General features: G+C 52.5%; 1 protein-coding gene across 1 annotated transcript in view; it reads left to right on the forward strand.

Moving 5' to 3' along the window:
* Positions 1-9,148: 9,148 nt before the first annotated feature.
* CERS4 (ceramide synthase 4) overlaps positions 9,149-15,906 on the forward strand; it is a 36,941-nt gene continuing 30,183 nt past the window's right edge. The window contains 1 exon segment of the mRNA XM_070464805.1: positions 9,149-9,459. Coding sequence (XP_070320906.1) covers positions 9,164-9,459 — 296 coding nt within the window. The 5' untranslated portion in view covers positions 9,149-9,163.

Genomic DNA, 15,906 nt, shown 5'->3' on the forward strand with positions numbered 1-15,906 from the left:
AGTATTCTTGCCTGGAGAATTCCACAGATAGAGGGACCTGGTGGGCCAAAGTCAATACGGTCGCAAAGAGTCAGACACAACCGAGCAACTAACACACGCACTATGTAATATTCCAGTAGTCATGTAAGAGTGTGAGAGTTGGGCCATAAAGAAGGTTGAGCTCTGAAGAGTTGATGCTTTTGAATTGTTGTGCTGGAGAAGACTCTTGAGAGTCCCTTGGACTGCAAAGGAGATCAAACCAGTCAATCCTAAGGGAAATTAGCCTTAAATATTCATTGGAAGAACTGATGCTGAAGCTGAAGCTCCAATACTTGGGCCACCTGATGCAAAGAGCCAATTCATTGGAAAAGACCCTGATGCTATAAAAAATCGAAGGCAAAAGGAGAGGGGGAGGCAGAGGATGAGATGGTTAGATAACATCACCAACTCAATGAATCTGAGCAAACTCCAGGAAATAGTAGAAGACAGAGGAGCCTGGTGTGCTGTAGCTCATGGGGGTCACAAAGAGCCGGACACGGCTTAGTGACTGAACGACAACAATGTAATATTTTAATAGCATTCTGGAAAAAGTCATTTTGGGGGAAAATAGACACACAAGGATAACAAAATAAAACAAAACAATACCTGGGGGGGGAGCTGTTGTGAATTGAATTGTGTCCCCAGCAAAAGATAGGCTAAAACCCTAACCTCCATTACTGCCAATGTAACCTGATTCAGAAATAGTCTTTGCAGATGTCATCAAGGTAAGATGAGGTCACCCTGGAGTAGTGTGTATTTAGTTGCTCAGTCATATCTGACTCTGCAACCCCGTGGACTGTAGCCCGCCTGGCTCTTCTATCCATGGGATTTCCCAGACAAGAGTTGAATGGGCCCTAAATCCAATGACCAGTGTCCTTCAAGGGAAATTTATGGACTTCTCTGGTGGTCCAGTAGTTAAGAATCTGCCTTGCAATGCAGGAGATTTGCAGGATTGATCCCTGGTTGGGGAACTAAGATTCCATACAGCACAGCACAACTCAGCCCAAGAGCCACAACTAGAGAGCCCACGTGCTGCAAAAAAAGATCTGATGCAGCCAAATAAAGAAATAAACAAGAGAAATCTGGACACAGAGAAACAAACACACAGAGAAGTGAGGACAGGCAGAAACTGGAGGGATGCTCCTGCAAGCCTAGGTCTGTCGGCAGCCACCGGAAGCTAGAAAGAGGCAGGAAAAACATTCTTTCCTAGAGCCCTTGGAGGCCCTGCCAACATCTTGATTCTGGACTGTGAACTTTCAGAACTGTAAGAGAACAAGTTTCTGTCCTTAAGCCATCTGGTTAGTGATACTTTGTTACTGCATCCTCAGACAAACTACACATAGGTCTCTGGGCCTGAGTCTTCAGTGTTTTGAGTCATTCTCCCTGGAGCAGCCAATCCTTCCTTTGCCAGTGGCCCCCTTCTCCACTCTTTCTTGGATTGACCAGCAAGGCTTTCTTTGGCAATGACTTATCAGTGTTTTTGGTCCCCGTCCACAGTCTCTTCCTTCTCCTGCACGGAATCTCCCCAGGGTGCAAGACTTTTCATATCATTTTGCAGTGGAATTGCATTGTGCTAGCATTGCTTTGTGGATTGTTTATAATATCCTGCAACCAGAGGACTGATTCCTCTGCCCTCCCCACGCTCCCCAGAGAAAGTCATGTTCCATGGGTGTAGCTCATTTCTGGGAAAAAAAACAAAAAACAAAAACCTGGAGGTTTGGGTATCAAATTATTTCCTCCATTGTCAATTTAGTAGTAAACAGCTTTCATATTGTGACAGTTCTAATGTTTCTCCACATTTCAAAACTACCCTCCTGGCAGACGTGACAGCTCTAGGGATCTTCCCCAAACTGCATCCAAAAAAGACGGATGAGGGACTTCCCGGTGGTCAGGTGGCTAAGACACTTCACGACAAAGATCTGGTGTGCCACAGCTAAGAACTGACACGGACAAATCAGTGTTGTCGTTGAGTCCCTAAGTCTTTGTGACCCAAACCCAGGGACTGAACCCGTATCTCTTGGGTCTCCTGCATTAGCAGGTGGATTCTTTACCACTAAGCCACCTGGGAAGCCCAACAGATACCATATGATTTCACTTATATTTATGGAATCTAAATTATGACAAGAACTTATCTATGAAACACAGATTCACAGACATAGAGAACACACTTGTGGTTGCCAAGGGGGTGGGGTAGAGGAGGAATTGAGTGGGAATTTGGGATTTGCAGATGCAAACTATTAAATATAGGATGGATAAACAACGAAGTCCTTCTGTGTGGCACAGGAACCTGTATTCAGCATCCTGTTGTTCAGTCGCTCAGTCGTGTCCAACTCTTCATGACCCCAAGGACTGCAGCATGCCAGGCTTCTCTGTTCTCCGCTATCTCCTGGAGTTTGCTCAAACTCACATCCATTGAGTCAGTGACGCCATCCAACCATCACATCCTCTGACACCCCCTTCTCCTCCTCCTGCCCTCAATCTTTCCCTGCATCAGGGTCTTTTCTAATCAGTCAGCTCTTCACATCAGGGGACCAAAGTATTGGAGCTTCAGCTTCAGCATCAGACCTTCCAATGAATATTCAGGGTTGATATTATTATCCTATGATAAACTATATTGGAAAAGAATATATACACACACATATATATATATATGAATGAAAGAATGAATCACTGCTGTACAGCTGAAATTAACACATCATAAATCAACTATACTTCGATAAAATGAATTTTTAAAACTATGATGGGGGTGTGGACATGGCAGCTCTTATCAAAGAATAGTTAATCTCCTTAATACTTAAAAAAGAGTTTCTAGCATCTTACCATAAATTTTTTAAAGCCTCTATAACTTAAAAAAAAAAATTAAAACAAGAAAAATTTTCCAGGAAAATAACATAGAAATCCACCTTTTTTATTGGGGGGTGGTGGTTCTCTCAATGGGGCTGGTGGGACTTTAATTCCCCTGACCAGGGATTAAACTAGGCCCTTGGTGGTGAGAGTGGGTGTCCTAATTACAGAACCACCAGGGAGTTCCCTTTCTTTGCAGGGGTGGGGGCAAGATCCACCTTTTAAAAATGGAGAAGATGCTCAGCCTCACCCAAAATGATGCAAATAAGTACAAGGTTTTTTAACCTCTCAGATTAGAAAAGTCTGATAGTGCTGCCATGGTGGAGGTCAGGGAACCTTGTGGCAATGGCTTTCAAAATTCTATCCTCACACATGCCCTGACTAGCAATTTTACTTCTAGGAATTTGTGGTGATCTATTTAACCCTGACTCAACCTCAGCCCTGCACCAGGTTACTCATTATACCATTGCTCAAATTAGAAGCACCCTTCTTGCCCATGGATAGGGGACTGGTTTCCTCAAAAAGAACACTGTGGAAGGGACTTGCCTGGTGGTCCAGTAGCTGGGACTCCAAGCTCCCAATGCATGGAGTGGGGGATGGGGGTGCTGAGTTCAAGCCCTGGCCAGGGAACTAGATTCCACATGCTTTAACTAAGATTCAGTGCAGCCAAGTAAACATATATACATATTTTAAAGAACACAGTGGCAAAAGCTGCCCAACTCTGTGGCTTTATTAAAAACCCTTGACTTGAACACTGTAAATTGAGGAACTGGATAGTGCGTAAATTATATCTCTAAAGCTATTACCAAAATAATAATAATAATAAACCAGAACACTCTTCCTTTCCAAAAAAAAAAAAAAAGAATAAGAGATTTATTTTTGTACTGATATAAAAGCACTCTTAAAAGTATTACATTTTTTAAAAAAAAAGAAGATGATTCAGGGACTTCTGTGGCAGACCAAAGATTAAGACTCTGAGCTTCTATTGCAGGTGGCACGGGCTCTACCTCTGCAATGAGAAATTGAAGTCAAGAGGCAGATTACAGAGGGAGAGGCAGAGAGGAAGTAAAGTCGAAAGGGTCTTCAGTCTTGCAAAACATCTTTTGGGCCCTGGAAGGGTTCCCCCTTGCTGCAACAAAATGGGAATTTTCAATGCACTTGCTTCATAGACAGACCGCAGAGGCTCATCTCTGTAAGGCTCTCAGCACAGCACCTGGCACCAACCTGGCCGTGCAACTCAAACCAGTGAGCGTGGGGCCCTGGAAGCTGAAAGGGCCAGACTGGTGCCGGAGAGAAGCCAGGTACTCTGAGCACCTGGGGCTTTCCTGGTGGCTCAGACAGTATCTTTACCTTGCCTGCCTGAAATATGGAAGACCTGGGTTCCGCCCCTGGGTTGGGAAGACAGAGAAGCCTGGCATGTGTGAGCCAGGGGCTCACAAAGAGTTGGACACAACTGAGCAATTAACACTCTCTGAGTACCTACCTTGTCCTCAGGTGAGGACACAGGTACAGAGCCCGGAGGGTGCTGGGGTGGGGAGAGGAGGAGGGGAGGCAGTGGGATAAGAGAGAAGCTGGACACTACTCTGGTGGAGGGGGCTGGGGAGAACGTGAGATCCAGAGCCCCTGAGCAGGGAAAAGCAAGGCTTCAGTCTGTCCACACTCAGACACACACACACAGATACCTCCACAGACAGACTGACACACAGATGGACACACACACACCTAGAGACACACCCAGACAAATAACCAGAGATGCACACAGACAGGCAGACAGACACACTTCCAGACACACAAAGAAACACACAGAAACTCAGATGGACACAGAGACACCCAGACACACCCAGCAAACCCTCTTTCTGTCTTTCCTGGACAAAATCCATTTCTCGTCTGGCCTCTCCTCATCCCGTCTGCCCTTAATGAACGTTTATGAAGCACTGCTGTATGCCAGGCCCCGTTCTAGGTGGCAGAAGGTGGCTTTGTTTAAAGAATCAAGTGTGGGGGGGCTTCTCTGGTGGCTCAGTGGTAAAGAATCCACCTGCTAGTGCAGGGGACATGAGTTCGATCCCTGGTTCGGAGGAGGATCCCACATGGAACTGAGGCTGCGTGCAACAACTATTGAGCCTATGCTCCAGAGCCAGGGGAAGTGCAACTACTGAGCCCCTCGCATAGCAACTCCTGAAGCGCGTGCCCTCACCCTCATTCCCCTCAACTAGAAAAGACCCAGCACAGCAGAAATTTCGTTGTTCAGTATCTCAGTCATGTCCAGCTCTGCAACCCCATGGACTGCAGCACGCCAGGCTTCCCTGTCCTTCACCATCTCCTGGAATTTGCTCAAACTCATGTCCATTGAGTCGGTGATGCCATCCAACCATCTCATCCTCTGTCACCCACTTCTCCTCCTGCCCTCAATAGCCAAAAAGAATAAATATATAAATGAAATCATCAATAACTTAAAAAGAAAAAAAGGAACCAAGGGGACCCCATGGACAAGCAGGAAGAGTATTTCAGCAGAGGAACAGCCAGTGCAAAGTCCTCTCCTCTCTCCCATCCTCCCCACCCTATCTCCTCCCCAGCCTTGACTCAAGCCATTTGGAATGGGGGGTCACAGAGGGAGAGTGGTCCCCCTAAGGATCCCCCCTGCCCCACCTAGCCTAATTATCTTCCATCCCATAGAATAGGATTCCACGGGACTCAGAGAGGCCGTGTCATACACCCAAGGTCACACAGCATGAACGTGGGCTCAGATCTGTCTGAACCAAGGGCCTCTGTCATCAGAAAGAGAAGCTCCTCACTAAGGGCAAGACCCTGATGGGCAAAGGCTGGGCCAGGGAGGACAGTCAGCCAGGGCCTGGGACACCAGATACCCGTCCAGTGTGAGGGACTGGAGTGAGAGTCATGAACCGAACTCTCCTGGGCACAGAGAGGCAGTGACAGACAGACACCTGGGATTTCAGTCCCTGCCCCCACCAGGCCAGGGAGCAGCAGCCCCTGAGACCACCAGAGTGGGCACAGAGTCCAAAAGAATGGGTGATGGGGACACACAGCAGGGGGTGTGGGTCTGACCTGGGTGGGTCCTCAGACCCTGGCTGGGCTGTCGGTCCTGATTTTGAAATCGTGTCAGGATCAGAGGAGGGGTCTGACAGTGCAAGCAGGACTCCGGATGGGAGGTTGGGGCTCTGTCTGAGTCTCCTATTGCTACAGAGACAAATCATCAGAAATTTGGTGGCTTAAAACAATTCACATTTACTATCTGACAGTTCTGGAAGTAGGAACCAAAAACGGGTCTCACTGGGCTAAAATCAAGGGGTCAGTAGGGCTGGATTCCTCTTGGAAGTTCTAGGGGAGAATGTGTTTCCTGGCCTTTTCCAATTTCTAGAGGCTGCTAATCCTCCACCTTCAAAATCAACAGGTTAGCATCTTCCCATTTCTTTCTCTCTGACTCTCCTCTCTCTCTAAGGACCCTTGTGGGTATTCACTGTTGGTTCTTCAGTGCTCGGGACTCTGAGATTCCACTGTAGGTGGGGCCGGTTTGATCCCTGCTCGGGGAAATAAGATCCAATATGCCATACAGTGGAGAAGGGCATGGCAACCCACTCCAGTATTGTTGCCTGGAGAATCCCCATGGACAGAAGTGCCTGGCAGGCTGCAGTCCTTGGGGTTGCAAAGAGTCGGACACGACTGAGCGACTAACCATAACCACCACAGGCCACACAGTACAGCCAAAAAAATGAATACTAATGAGGAACCTGTGATGATGTTGGATAATCCCCCCATCTCCAGATCCTTAACTTAATCAGCCATGCAAAGTCCCTTTTGCCTTGTAAGTTCACATATTCACAGGTTCCAGGGGTTAGGATGTGCAGGCATCCTTATATTCTGTCTAGCACAGGGCTCATTGTCCAGGGTTTAGAGTCCAGCCTCCAGACCTGGCCATGATGACCCCAGGGTCTGGAAAAGGCCACTGGGACCAGTCATCGGACTGGGGGGGGGTGGGGGCACAGAAGGGACAAAGAAGCCCTCAGTTTATTACCTGGATCAGGGCTTATGAGCCTCCCCAATCCTACCTTCCTGTCCCACCCTCAAGTACAGAGGGTGTGAAAGTGTGGAAGGAAGGAGGCAAGGAGCTCCCCAAGTCTCCCTACGGTCGTCCTTCCCACCACCCAGACACCCTACATTGGACCCACCAACTTAGAAATGACTCCATTCCCCTACTCTCACCACCCAGGACCTGGCCTCCTCTGATTCCCCCATACCCTGGAGATTTTACTGCTAAATCCCTCTGGAGTTCCTCTCTTCACTCCTGTCTACAACTCCCAGATCAGACCCCAGCTGCTCCTGCTGCTGTCTCATTTTAAATCTGATTGTGTCTAACTTCAAATCTAACTGTGCCTCTCCCCAGAGAATCCTGGAGGGCCCTGTCCTCTCCTCACTCACCATCGGACCCAAATTCAGCTGAATCCCCCCGGTTGCAGATGTCACCTCTTCCAGGAAGCCTGCCCAGAACACTCCATGCTCATAGCTGGAGTGGGGAGTGGGTGGGCACAGAAGGGCAGGGAGTAGTGGAGAAGTGGCCCGTGTGCAGAAGGTCCAGCCTGCATCTCTTTTTGCCAGGCGAAGCCCTTCCTCCAGCCTCCCCACCTCTGCCCAGAAAGTACCTCCCACCTGAAATCTCTCCCTGACCCCAGCCCACCCAAATCCTCTTTTGAGGACCTACCCTCCAGTCCTCTAGGAACCTGCTGCTCCCCCTCTGGGGCCTGAACTGCCCCCATCCCACCAGGTCTCTGGTGTCACTGTTAATCCAAATGGCTCTCATGTTCTGCACACCCCCAGGTGCAAGGTACCGTGGACATGACTGAGTGACTGAACAACAAAATTTTCACGATGCTGAGAAAAGAGTATTGTTTGACTTATCCTTGTGTGCAGAGGAGCTCTTGGACTTCCCTGGAAGCTCAGCAGTAAAGAATCTGCCTGCCAATGCAGGAGACACGGGTTTGACCCCTGGGTGAGGAAGATCCCTTGGAGAAGGAAATGGTAACTCACTTCAGTTTTCTTGCCTGGAACATCCCATGGACAGAGGAGCCTGGTGGGCTACATACAGTTCATGGGGTCACAAAAGAGTTGGACAAGACTGAGCAGCTAAACAACAAAGGAGCTCATGGAGGAAGAGGAGAGAATAAAAGGGTGAATGTGGATGGTGGGGCAGAGGGGGCAGGGGGGCTCTGAGGACCAGACTGAGAGCTGAAGAAAGATGCACACATTTGGGAAGAGAAGGGACAGTGCAGCAGAGGGAACAGAAGGTGCAAATGCGGGCAAGTTGGATGGAGTGGGACAGCTTCAACCACACTTGCTACAGTTGGCCCTGCTGTCCTCCCCCTCTGTGTGTGTGGAACTCAATCTCAGAAGATGTGAAGCAACTTGCCTAGGGCCCCACAGCCAAAATAACCTAGGGTTCACCCACCTCGCCCATGGTCTGCTACAGGGAGAGACTTACTGTTCAAAGGTGAGCCACTTGCCTAGACGTTGTGGGGTTGGCCAGTGGTTCTGGAACCCTCTTCTCTTCAACTGGCGACAGCTGGGCTGTAAGTCTCTTAGATGCTGCCCAGGTGCTTACAGACTACCTCTGCACGATGCGGGATTGCCCAGCATTCACGGCTTGCCCTGGCTCCCTGCCCCTGTGCGCCCGGGGCGGGGGGGAGGGGGGGGTCACCTTCTGTTCCTCCCTACAAGAGGAAGCCTGGGGTTTCGCCACCACCAACACCGTTCTCCCTCCCTGCCTTTATCTTCCCAGCTCTGCCACTTATCTCTGCACCCCACTGGACCACAGACTCGCCCACCTGCCCTATACGCCTCCCAGCCCGCAGGGGGGTTCCTTGGCTTCCCAACTCCGCAGTTGGTCCCATGAACCAAAAACTGGACCAGCTCGGCCTGAGAGCTGGGACAGGTCACCAGACCTTGGGGGCACTGCGGTGGCCTCCGAGGCCTGAGGTGGTGAGTCGGGGGCCTTCTGCACAACACCCAGCGGTGCACGCAGGCGGGTCCAGGCACGCGTGGTGTGTCGGCAGATACAGCCAGGCCAGCAAAGAGGACCCGTGAGGGCGCTGGAGAGGACTTACAGAGAACGGAAGAGAAATGCGGGCCGGACTGAGCGCGCAGCAGATGGAGGTAGGTTCAAAGGAAAGAGCTGCCGCAGAGCGAGGAAACCTGTGGCGGGGTTCAGGCTAAACAGCGCCGCGGGGCGGGGCGGGGCGGGACTGGAGGCGGGGCCCCGTGGCGCGGGGCGGGGTCGGAGGCGGGGTCCCTTATGCGGGGCGGGGGTCTAGGAAGCGGCCTTGTAGCAAGAGGGGCCCGAGCGCCGCTAGGACCCCGAGCCTTGAAGGCCTCGGGCCGGCCCCGCCCTCCAGGCCCCGCCCCCCGATCCCGGCCCACGCTGCCCCCAAAGCCTGCTTCCCGGCCCCCCGCAGAGGCGGTGCCTGAAGCAGAGTCCCGGTGCCCGGTGCCGACTGCGCGCGTCTCCTCCTCCGCATCTGCGGCAGGCGAGCTGTCAGCCACCCACCCCACCGCCGGCCCCTGGTGCTCCCGGCCGCCTGCGCCCCCCAGGTAAGTGAGACCCCAGCCATCCGAACGCGACCGGGAACGCCACCCTAGCAGCGAGCTCCAGCCCCGCCTCCACGGCCATGGCGTCCGCGGCGGTCCTCAGACACAGCCGCTGTCCCCCATCCTCGCCCGGGACGGTCTCCCGGGGCTTCCCGTTTGGTCCCAGGCCCCGGCCGCCTCCCTGAGAGAGTCCCGCTCCCCCGAGGGCCGGGGCGCAGCGAGCGCAGGAGGACGCGGCGGCTGCGTAACGGGTGGGCGAGAGTGGGGACGAGCCTAACACGACGGGGGCGGGGGCGGGGGGTGGTCGTGGGGAGTCCAGAATGTGTGAACGCGAGGAGCGCGATGCGGGGGTCTGTCGGTCGGTCACCAGAGAATCTGTACCTGCTGGGGATGCAGCCGGGGCCCTAACCTCAGAGCCCGCAACCCGGCCGCGTAGACTGCTAGGACCCGCGTAAACAGACACGGATCATGTCAGCCCATGCACAGTGCGCAGAAGACCACACCTCTGGGAGATGGGCTAGGGTCACGGAGGAATTCTCGGAAAAGGTGTCAGCCAGGCCTGAGAGAATCAGCCAGCGAGGGGTTTTTAGGCCCAGAAAACAGCAAAAGATTATGAGTCAGGGCCCAAACTGTCGTGTCTGCAGAGCGGAAAAGAGGCGAGCGTGGCTCAAGTTCGGTGAGCCGGGTATCTGAGGTGCGAAGACCTTGGCCTCGGGCCAAGAAGATAACGAGCAGTGTGTGGATTCCGTTCTCAGGTCTGTGGGGACCACGGAGGCTTAGGACAAAATGAGTGACCGGGTCCAGCTGTGTCTTACAAAGATCCAGCAGCTACTCTGCTCCCCAAAAAGAGATGGGAGGAGGAGACTGTGGGTTTGGACCGACAGGAAGGGGGCGATGGAAAGTGGGCGGTTTGGGGTTCTTCTTTGGCAGAGGGACTTCGCCTGCATTCCCTGCCTGCTCAGAAGTGGGGCGGGAAGACAGGTGCATGGAAGAGATTTCTGGTGTGGGCAGCTGAGAGTGTGGAAGGATGGGGAAACCGAGAGAGAAACAGGTCAGGGGGTGTGAGGCTGTTGTGACTCAGACTGATTTGCAAAACCCGAGATGCCACTTGAGGGGGGACGTCCTGAAGACACCGCTGGGAACCCAGGCCAGGTCCAAGGTGACTGAGTGCAAGGGGGCAGCCTGGATCTGTTGTATGGGGCCACTTGAAATAGAAATTCTGGATTGCAGAGGTGTCTTTGAAGCCCCCAGAGTCCCCAGCCTCAACTCAGCCCCTTTCCAGGAGCCTGTGTGTGTGCGTGCTCAGTTGTGTCTGACTCTGCCACCCCACAGACCATGGCTTGCCAGGCTCCTCTGTTCATGGAATTTTCGAGGCAAGAATACTGGAGTGGGTTGCCATTCTCTTCTCCATGGAATCTTCCCGACCCAGGGATTGTCCTGCATTGGCAGGTAGATTCTTTACCACTGAGCCACATGGGAAGCCCCTTCCGGGAGCAGCTGCTATGAATAAACTTGGCGGTGATGGGAGTTCCCGGAAGCTCACTCAGCATACCTGGGTCCCTGAGGCCCCAGCCAGGCTGCAGGGAGGAGGCAGTTGGAACCTTCCTTGCCTGGCCTCCCCGCTCACCTATTTCCAGCTGGGAGGGAGCCTTGGTCATTGCACTGGTCTTGGGTCCCTAGAGAAAGTTTTCTAGGCTTCAGTTTGCCCATCTATAAATTGGGTCCATAGTACCTGTATCTGGGGATGATGTTCCAATCAAAGCCTGCCTCAGCTAGGAAATAAAAAGGGGTTTGGCCAATCCCAAGGGCAGCCTTATGCCTCGGGTGAGGGGAAGGGGCTGCAGCTCTGGTGGGAGTTCAGGGCCCGGTGAGCCTCCATTTCTTGCTCTGAGAAATGGGAAGAACTCATAAGTGCATCCACCTCCAGAACCCACAGGCGTCGGCAGATCAAGTGAGTCAGGCATGTAAAGTGTTTGGTTGGCCCAGCGCCCAGCACAAAGTGCTCGCTGGGCACAGGAACTGCCGTCATGATTGTAGTTGGCTGTGGGGAGCGGGCCAGTCCTCCCACCACCCCTGGGATGCCCACAGGAAGACAGGCACTGGGGGGCACGCGCCTCTCTTATCTGGGCACTGCAGGCTGTCCCCTCTCTGGCTGCTGGAAGCTGCCTCTGAGCTCATCCTGCCAGTTTGAATGCAGTGTTCTCAGGCTAGTGACTTCACCTCTGGTTCAATTTCTTCACCTGTAAAATTGGGAATAATAGCAGTCATCACCTCAGGGGTGAGCGCAATGCCTGTCTCGTAATAACAACGACCTGGTAAAGCAGAGTGGATGCCTGGAGGGGTAGGGGGGAGGAGGAGGGAGGAGCCCAGAGAAGTGACCTGACTCAGCCTCCAGAGGGGTCAGGAGTCAGGCTTCTTGTTGGAGGTGACCACTGGCCTGGTTGCTGAAGATTATTAAGAGTTCATGGGCAGGACTTCTTTGGAGGTCAGTCTTTAAAAGTCTGCCTGCCAATTCGGGGGATGTGGGCTCGATGTCTGTTCTGGGAGGAGTCCATGCGTTGTGGGGCAATCAGCCCCATGTACCCACACAATGGAGCCCGTACTCTAGAGCTGTGACTGCTGAAGCCTGCGTGCCACAAAGTCCGCAGCAAGAGGAGCCGCTGCAATGAGAACGCCATGCGCCACAACTGGAGAAAGCCTGTGCACAGCACCAGAGACCCAGCGCAACCAAAAATAAGTAAATAAATAACATTTTTTAATTAAAAGGATAGAGTTCACGGGCAGAGAGACCAGTGAACAGAGATGTGGAGGGGAGTCACCTTGGGTAAATGGGAGAAGCTGGGGGCAAGGAGCCAGGAAATCAGCATGAGAGAGACTGCACTAGTCCAGACCATGATGAGGCTGGACCAGGTGGAGGTGTGGATGAGTGAGAAGTGAGTAGATCCTGGATAGACTTGAAGTTGGGCTTCCTCAGTGGCTCAGTGGTAAAGAATCCGCCTGCAAAGCAGGAGACACAGGAGGTGAGGGTTTGATCCCTGGGTCGGGAAGATCCCCTAGAGAAGGGAATGGCAACCCACTCCAGTATTCTTGCTTGGGGAATCCCCATGGACAGAGGAGCCTGGCAGGCTACGGCCCATAGTGTTGAAAGAGTTGGATGCGACTGAAGCAACATAACATGCACGCACACCTTTGTTGACATGATTCTGTCACACCAGGTCTCCACCCTGAAACAGCAGGAGCTCACCCCTCTCCCCACATCCTCCTAGGCTTCCCAAATCATATGGTTTCAGGGCCATGAGTATGTCTGGGGAGGGGGTCAAGCCCCTGCCAGCCAGCCCTTGGGGATCCCCTTCTACCTTGCGCTGGTCCCCAGTTCCCACCCGCCCCATCTGTCATTGATTCATTCAGTACGTGCTGATGAAGTATGCGTGCTGGGAGGCAGTGGGGACTAACAGTGAACAAAATGAAGCTTCTTTGCCACCCCCCACCACCATCACCTCATTGGTGGAGCTGATGTTCTGGGAAGGGGGCAAGAGAAACCTGAAGGATGAGAAGGAGCCAGCCAGGTGAACATCTGGAGGAAGGGCATTTTGGGCAGAGGGTCCAGCATGTGCAAAGATCCTGAGGCAGGACCCAGCCCTGCATGTTAAGAAGTTTAGCAAAGAGGCCCATGTGGCTGGAGCAGCATGAGCCGGGGGGAGAGTGTCAGATGAAAAGACTGAGGGTCCTTAGGGCCCCTCAACCCAACAGTTGCAGACCCTGGGTGGGTCCCTGCTCAAGGGGGAGTGAGGTTACTGGGCCCCACTGCTATGCAGTTTGCTTTGGTGTGTTGTTCCCTTTGTGGAGTGGACAATGTGCCCCAAAAGCAGAGGAGGCTGGCAGGCAGAAGGAAGAGAGGGCCAGCCCTTTCCTGGTGGGCAAAGCTGATGCTGGGAAAGATTGAAGGCAAGAGGAGAAGGGGGCGACAGAGGATGAGATGGTTGGATGGCATCACCGACTCGATGGACATGAGTTTGAACAAACTCGGGAGATAGTGAGGCACAGGGAAGCCTGTCGTGCTGCAGTCCATGGGGTTGCAGAGTCGGATACAACTGAGCGACTGAACAACAAAGCTTCTCCCCCCTCCTTCTGCACTTGCTGGGGGCTCTGCTGACTTGGGAGGCTTCCTGGAAGGGCTGGAGGGAGTGGAAAGAAGGAACAAGGGGGAGGGTGCTAATGGAGGCTGAGAAGGGGGCCAGGGAGGAAGAGGAGGAGGACACAGAGCCCAGAACTGGGTGTTGGGGCAGCATGTTCACCGGGAGGTGACAGGAGATGGCAGGCAGGGGCCTGCTGAGCCTTGAGGACGAGCAGCAAAAACCCAAGCAGGTAGACTTTGAGAATGGCCCCTCCAGCAGCCCACAGTCACTCCCTTTCCAGGAGTAGGAGAAAGGATTTGGCGTCCCGCCCCATACCCCCTGTGAACAAGGACCTGGGCAGCTGTGCCTGTTGACCCTTCCCACCTTCGCCATTCAGCTGGGTGTGCACCAAACCCCTCCAGTTTCAGAGACTCGGCCGTTGTGGTGCATGGACTTAGTTGCCCTCTGCAAGTGGGCCCTTAGTTCCCTGACCAAGGATTGAACCCTGAGGTCACAAAGAGTTGGACACGACTGAGCATGCATGCATGCTCACAGGTCTGCAGACCTGTCAGGGTCCCAGAGGAGCCAAGGGTTGAGACAGAGGCAGACCGTGAGCTTTGGAGAAAAAAAGCCAGCCTGGACAGATCTGCTGTTGCATTGCAAGGCAAATTTTTAACCACTGGCCCACCAGGGAAGTCCCTGAAGACAGGCTTAGAGTTCAATGAATCCGAACTCTCCACTTCCTACCCATCCCCTCCCCTGTGCATCGGTTTCCCCAGCTGCAAAATGGAGATGACAGAAACACTGGGCACTGGACGCCAGCCACAGCTTCCTGGGAGCCTGACCAGAGAGGGGAAGGAGTTGGGGGCAAATTAGACCCTGGAGCGAGACACTTAGGACTTTCCTGTGTATTCCTAGAATTTTTCAGAAATGTGTGAAGAATGAGGGGAGGGGGGCTACTTTATTTCTGGTAGCCCAAGTCTCTCTTAAAGGTAATATGTGTGTGTGTGTGTGTGTATATATATATATATATATATATATAATCTTCCCCCCCTCTTTGTAGGTTTTGAATCTTTCATTTTAGGATAAAAATTATTTTCATAACCCATTTTTCAGGACAAATGCCATGACCCTTTAGGATGTATGTGATCAGTATGTTATCTTTAGAGTTTTATTTTATTTTGAGGTGGACCATTTTAAAAATCTTTATTGAATTTATTACAATCTTGTTCCTGTTTTATATTTTGGGGTTTTTTTGGCCTTGAGGTGAGGCAGGTGGGATCTTAGCTTCCTGACCCACGGTGAAACCCACAACCCCTGCATTGGAAGGCAAAGTTCTTAACCACTGGACTATCAGGGAAGTCCCTGGACTATAGATTTTAAGGCTATTCTTGAAGGAGGTAGCAGGCTGTCCTCAGGTACCTGCTTCCTCTGATGTAGTTCTCACTGGCAAAGTAGTGACTCTGAATGTTGAAACTGTTACCTTTTCTACACAACCAGATTCACATGACATTTGCAGCCACAGCTTTCATTCAGGGCAGTCCTTTGTTGTTGTTATCATTTTATTTATTTCTGGCTGTGCTGAGGCTTCATTGCTACACAGGCTTTTCTCTAGCTGCAGCAAGCGGAGACTACTCTTCTTGCCGTGCACAGCCTTCTTATTGAGGTGGCTTCTCTTGATGGGGAACGTGGGCTCACGGTCCCTGGGGCTTCAGTAGTTGTGACTCGGGGGCTCTAGAGCACCGGCTCTGTGGTTGTGGAGCACGGGCCTAATTGTTCCGCAGCATGTGGGATCTTCCTGGACCAGGGATCGAACCCGTGTCTCCTGCATTGGCAGGTGAACTCTTTAGGAGGGCATGGCAACCCACTCCAGTATTCTTGCCTGGAGAATCCCATGGACAGAGGAGCCTGGTGGTCTACAGTCCATAGGGTCGCAAAGAGTCAGATACGATCGAGCGACTAAGCACACACGCACTGCATTACAGACATGTTTCTGAGATTTGAGCAGACCTCAGGAATCGTGGCCATGGACTCCAGGCTGAGAACCATGGAGTCTCATGGCTGCAGGGGGTCGGCAGGGTAGACGGGGCCAGGGCAGAGCCAGATCATATAGGCCTTGGTGATCAACCCCGGCAGGAAGGGAAGGTTGGCCTCCCACCCCCAGCAGCCCCAGTCTCCAGGGTGGGGGAGGGCTTGTAGAGTGAGGCTCTTTGGGACTGCTGTGGGGTGGGTGGGGAAGAGGAAGTACTCTTGTTACAGAAACACCCCTGGGTCTTAAAGGGCCCACACACAGACTTCCTCTGGGAACCCTTCCCTTGGCTTTGGAACCTCCACC

This window comes from Odocoileus virginianus, chromosome 3, assembly GCF_023699985.2.
Source record: "Odocoileus virginianus isolate 20LAN1187 ecotype Illinois chromosome 3, Ovbor_1.2, whole genome shotgun sequence".
NCBI classification, from domain to species: Eukaryota; Metazoa; Chordata; class Mammalia; order Artiodactyla; family Cervidae; genus Odocoileus; species Odocoileus virginianus.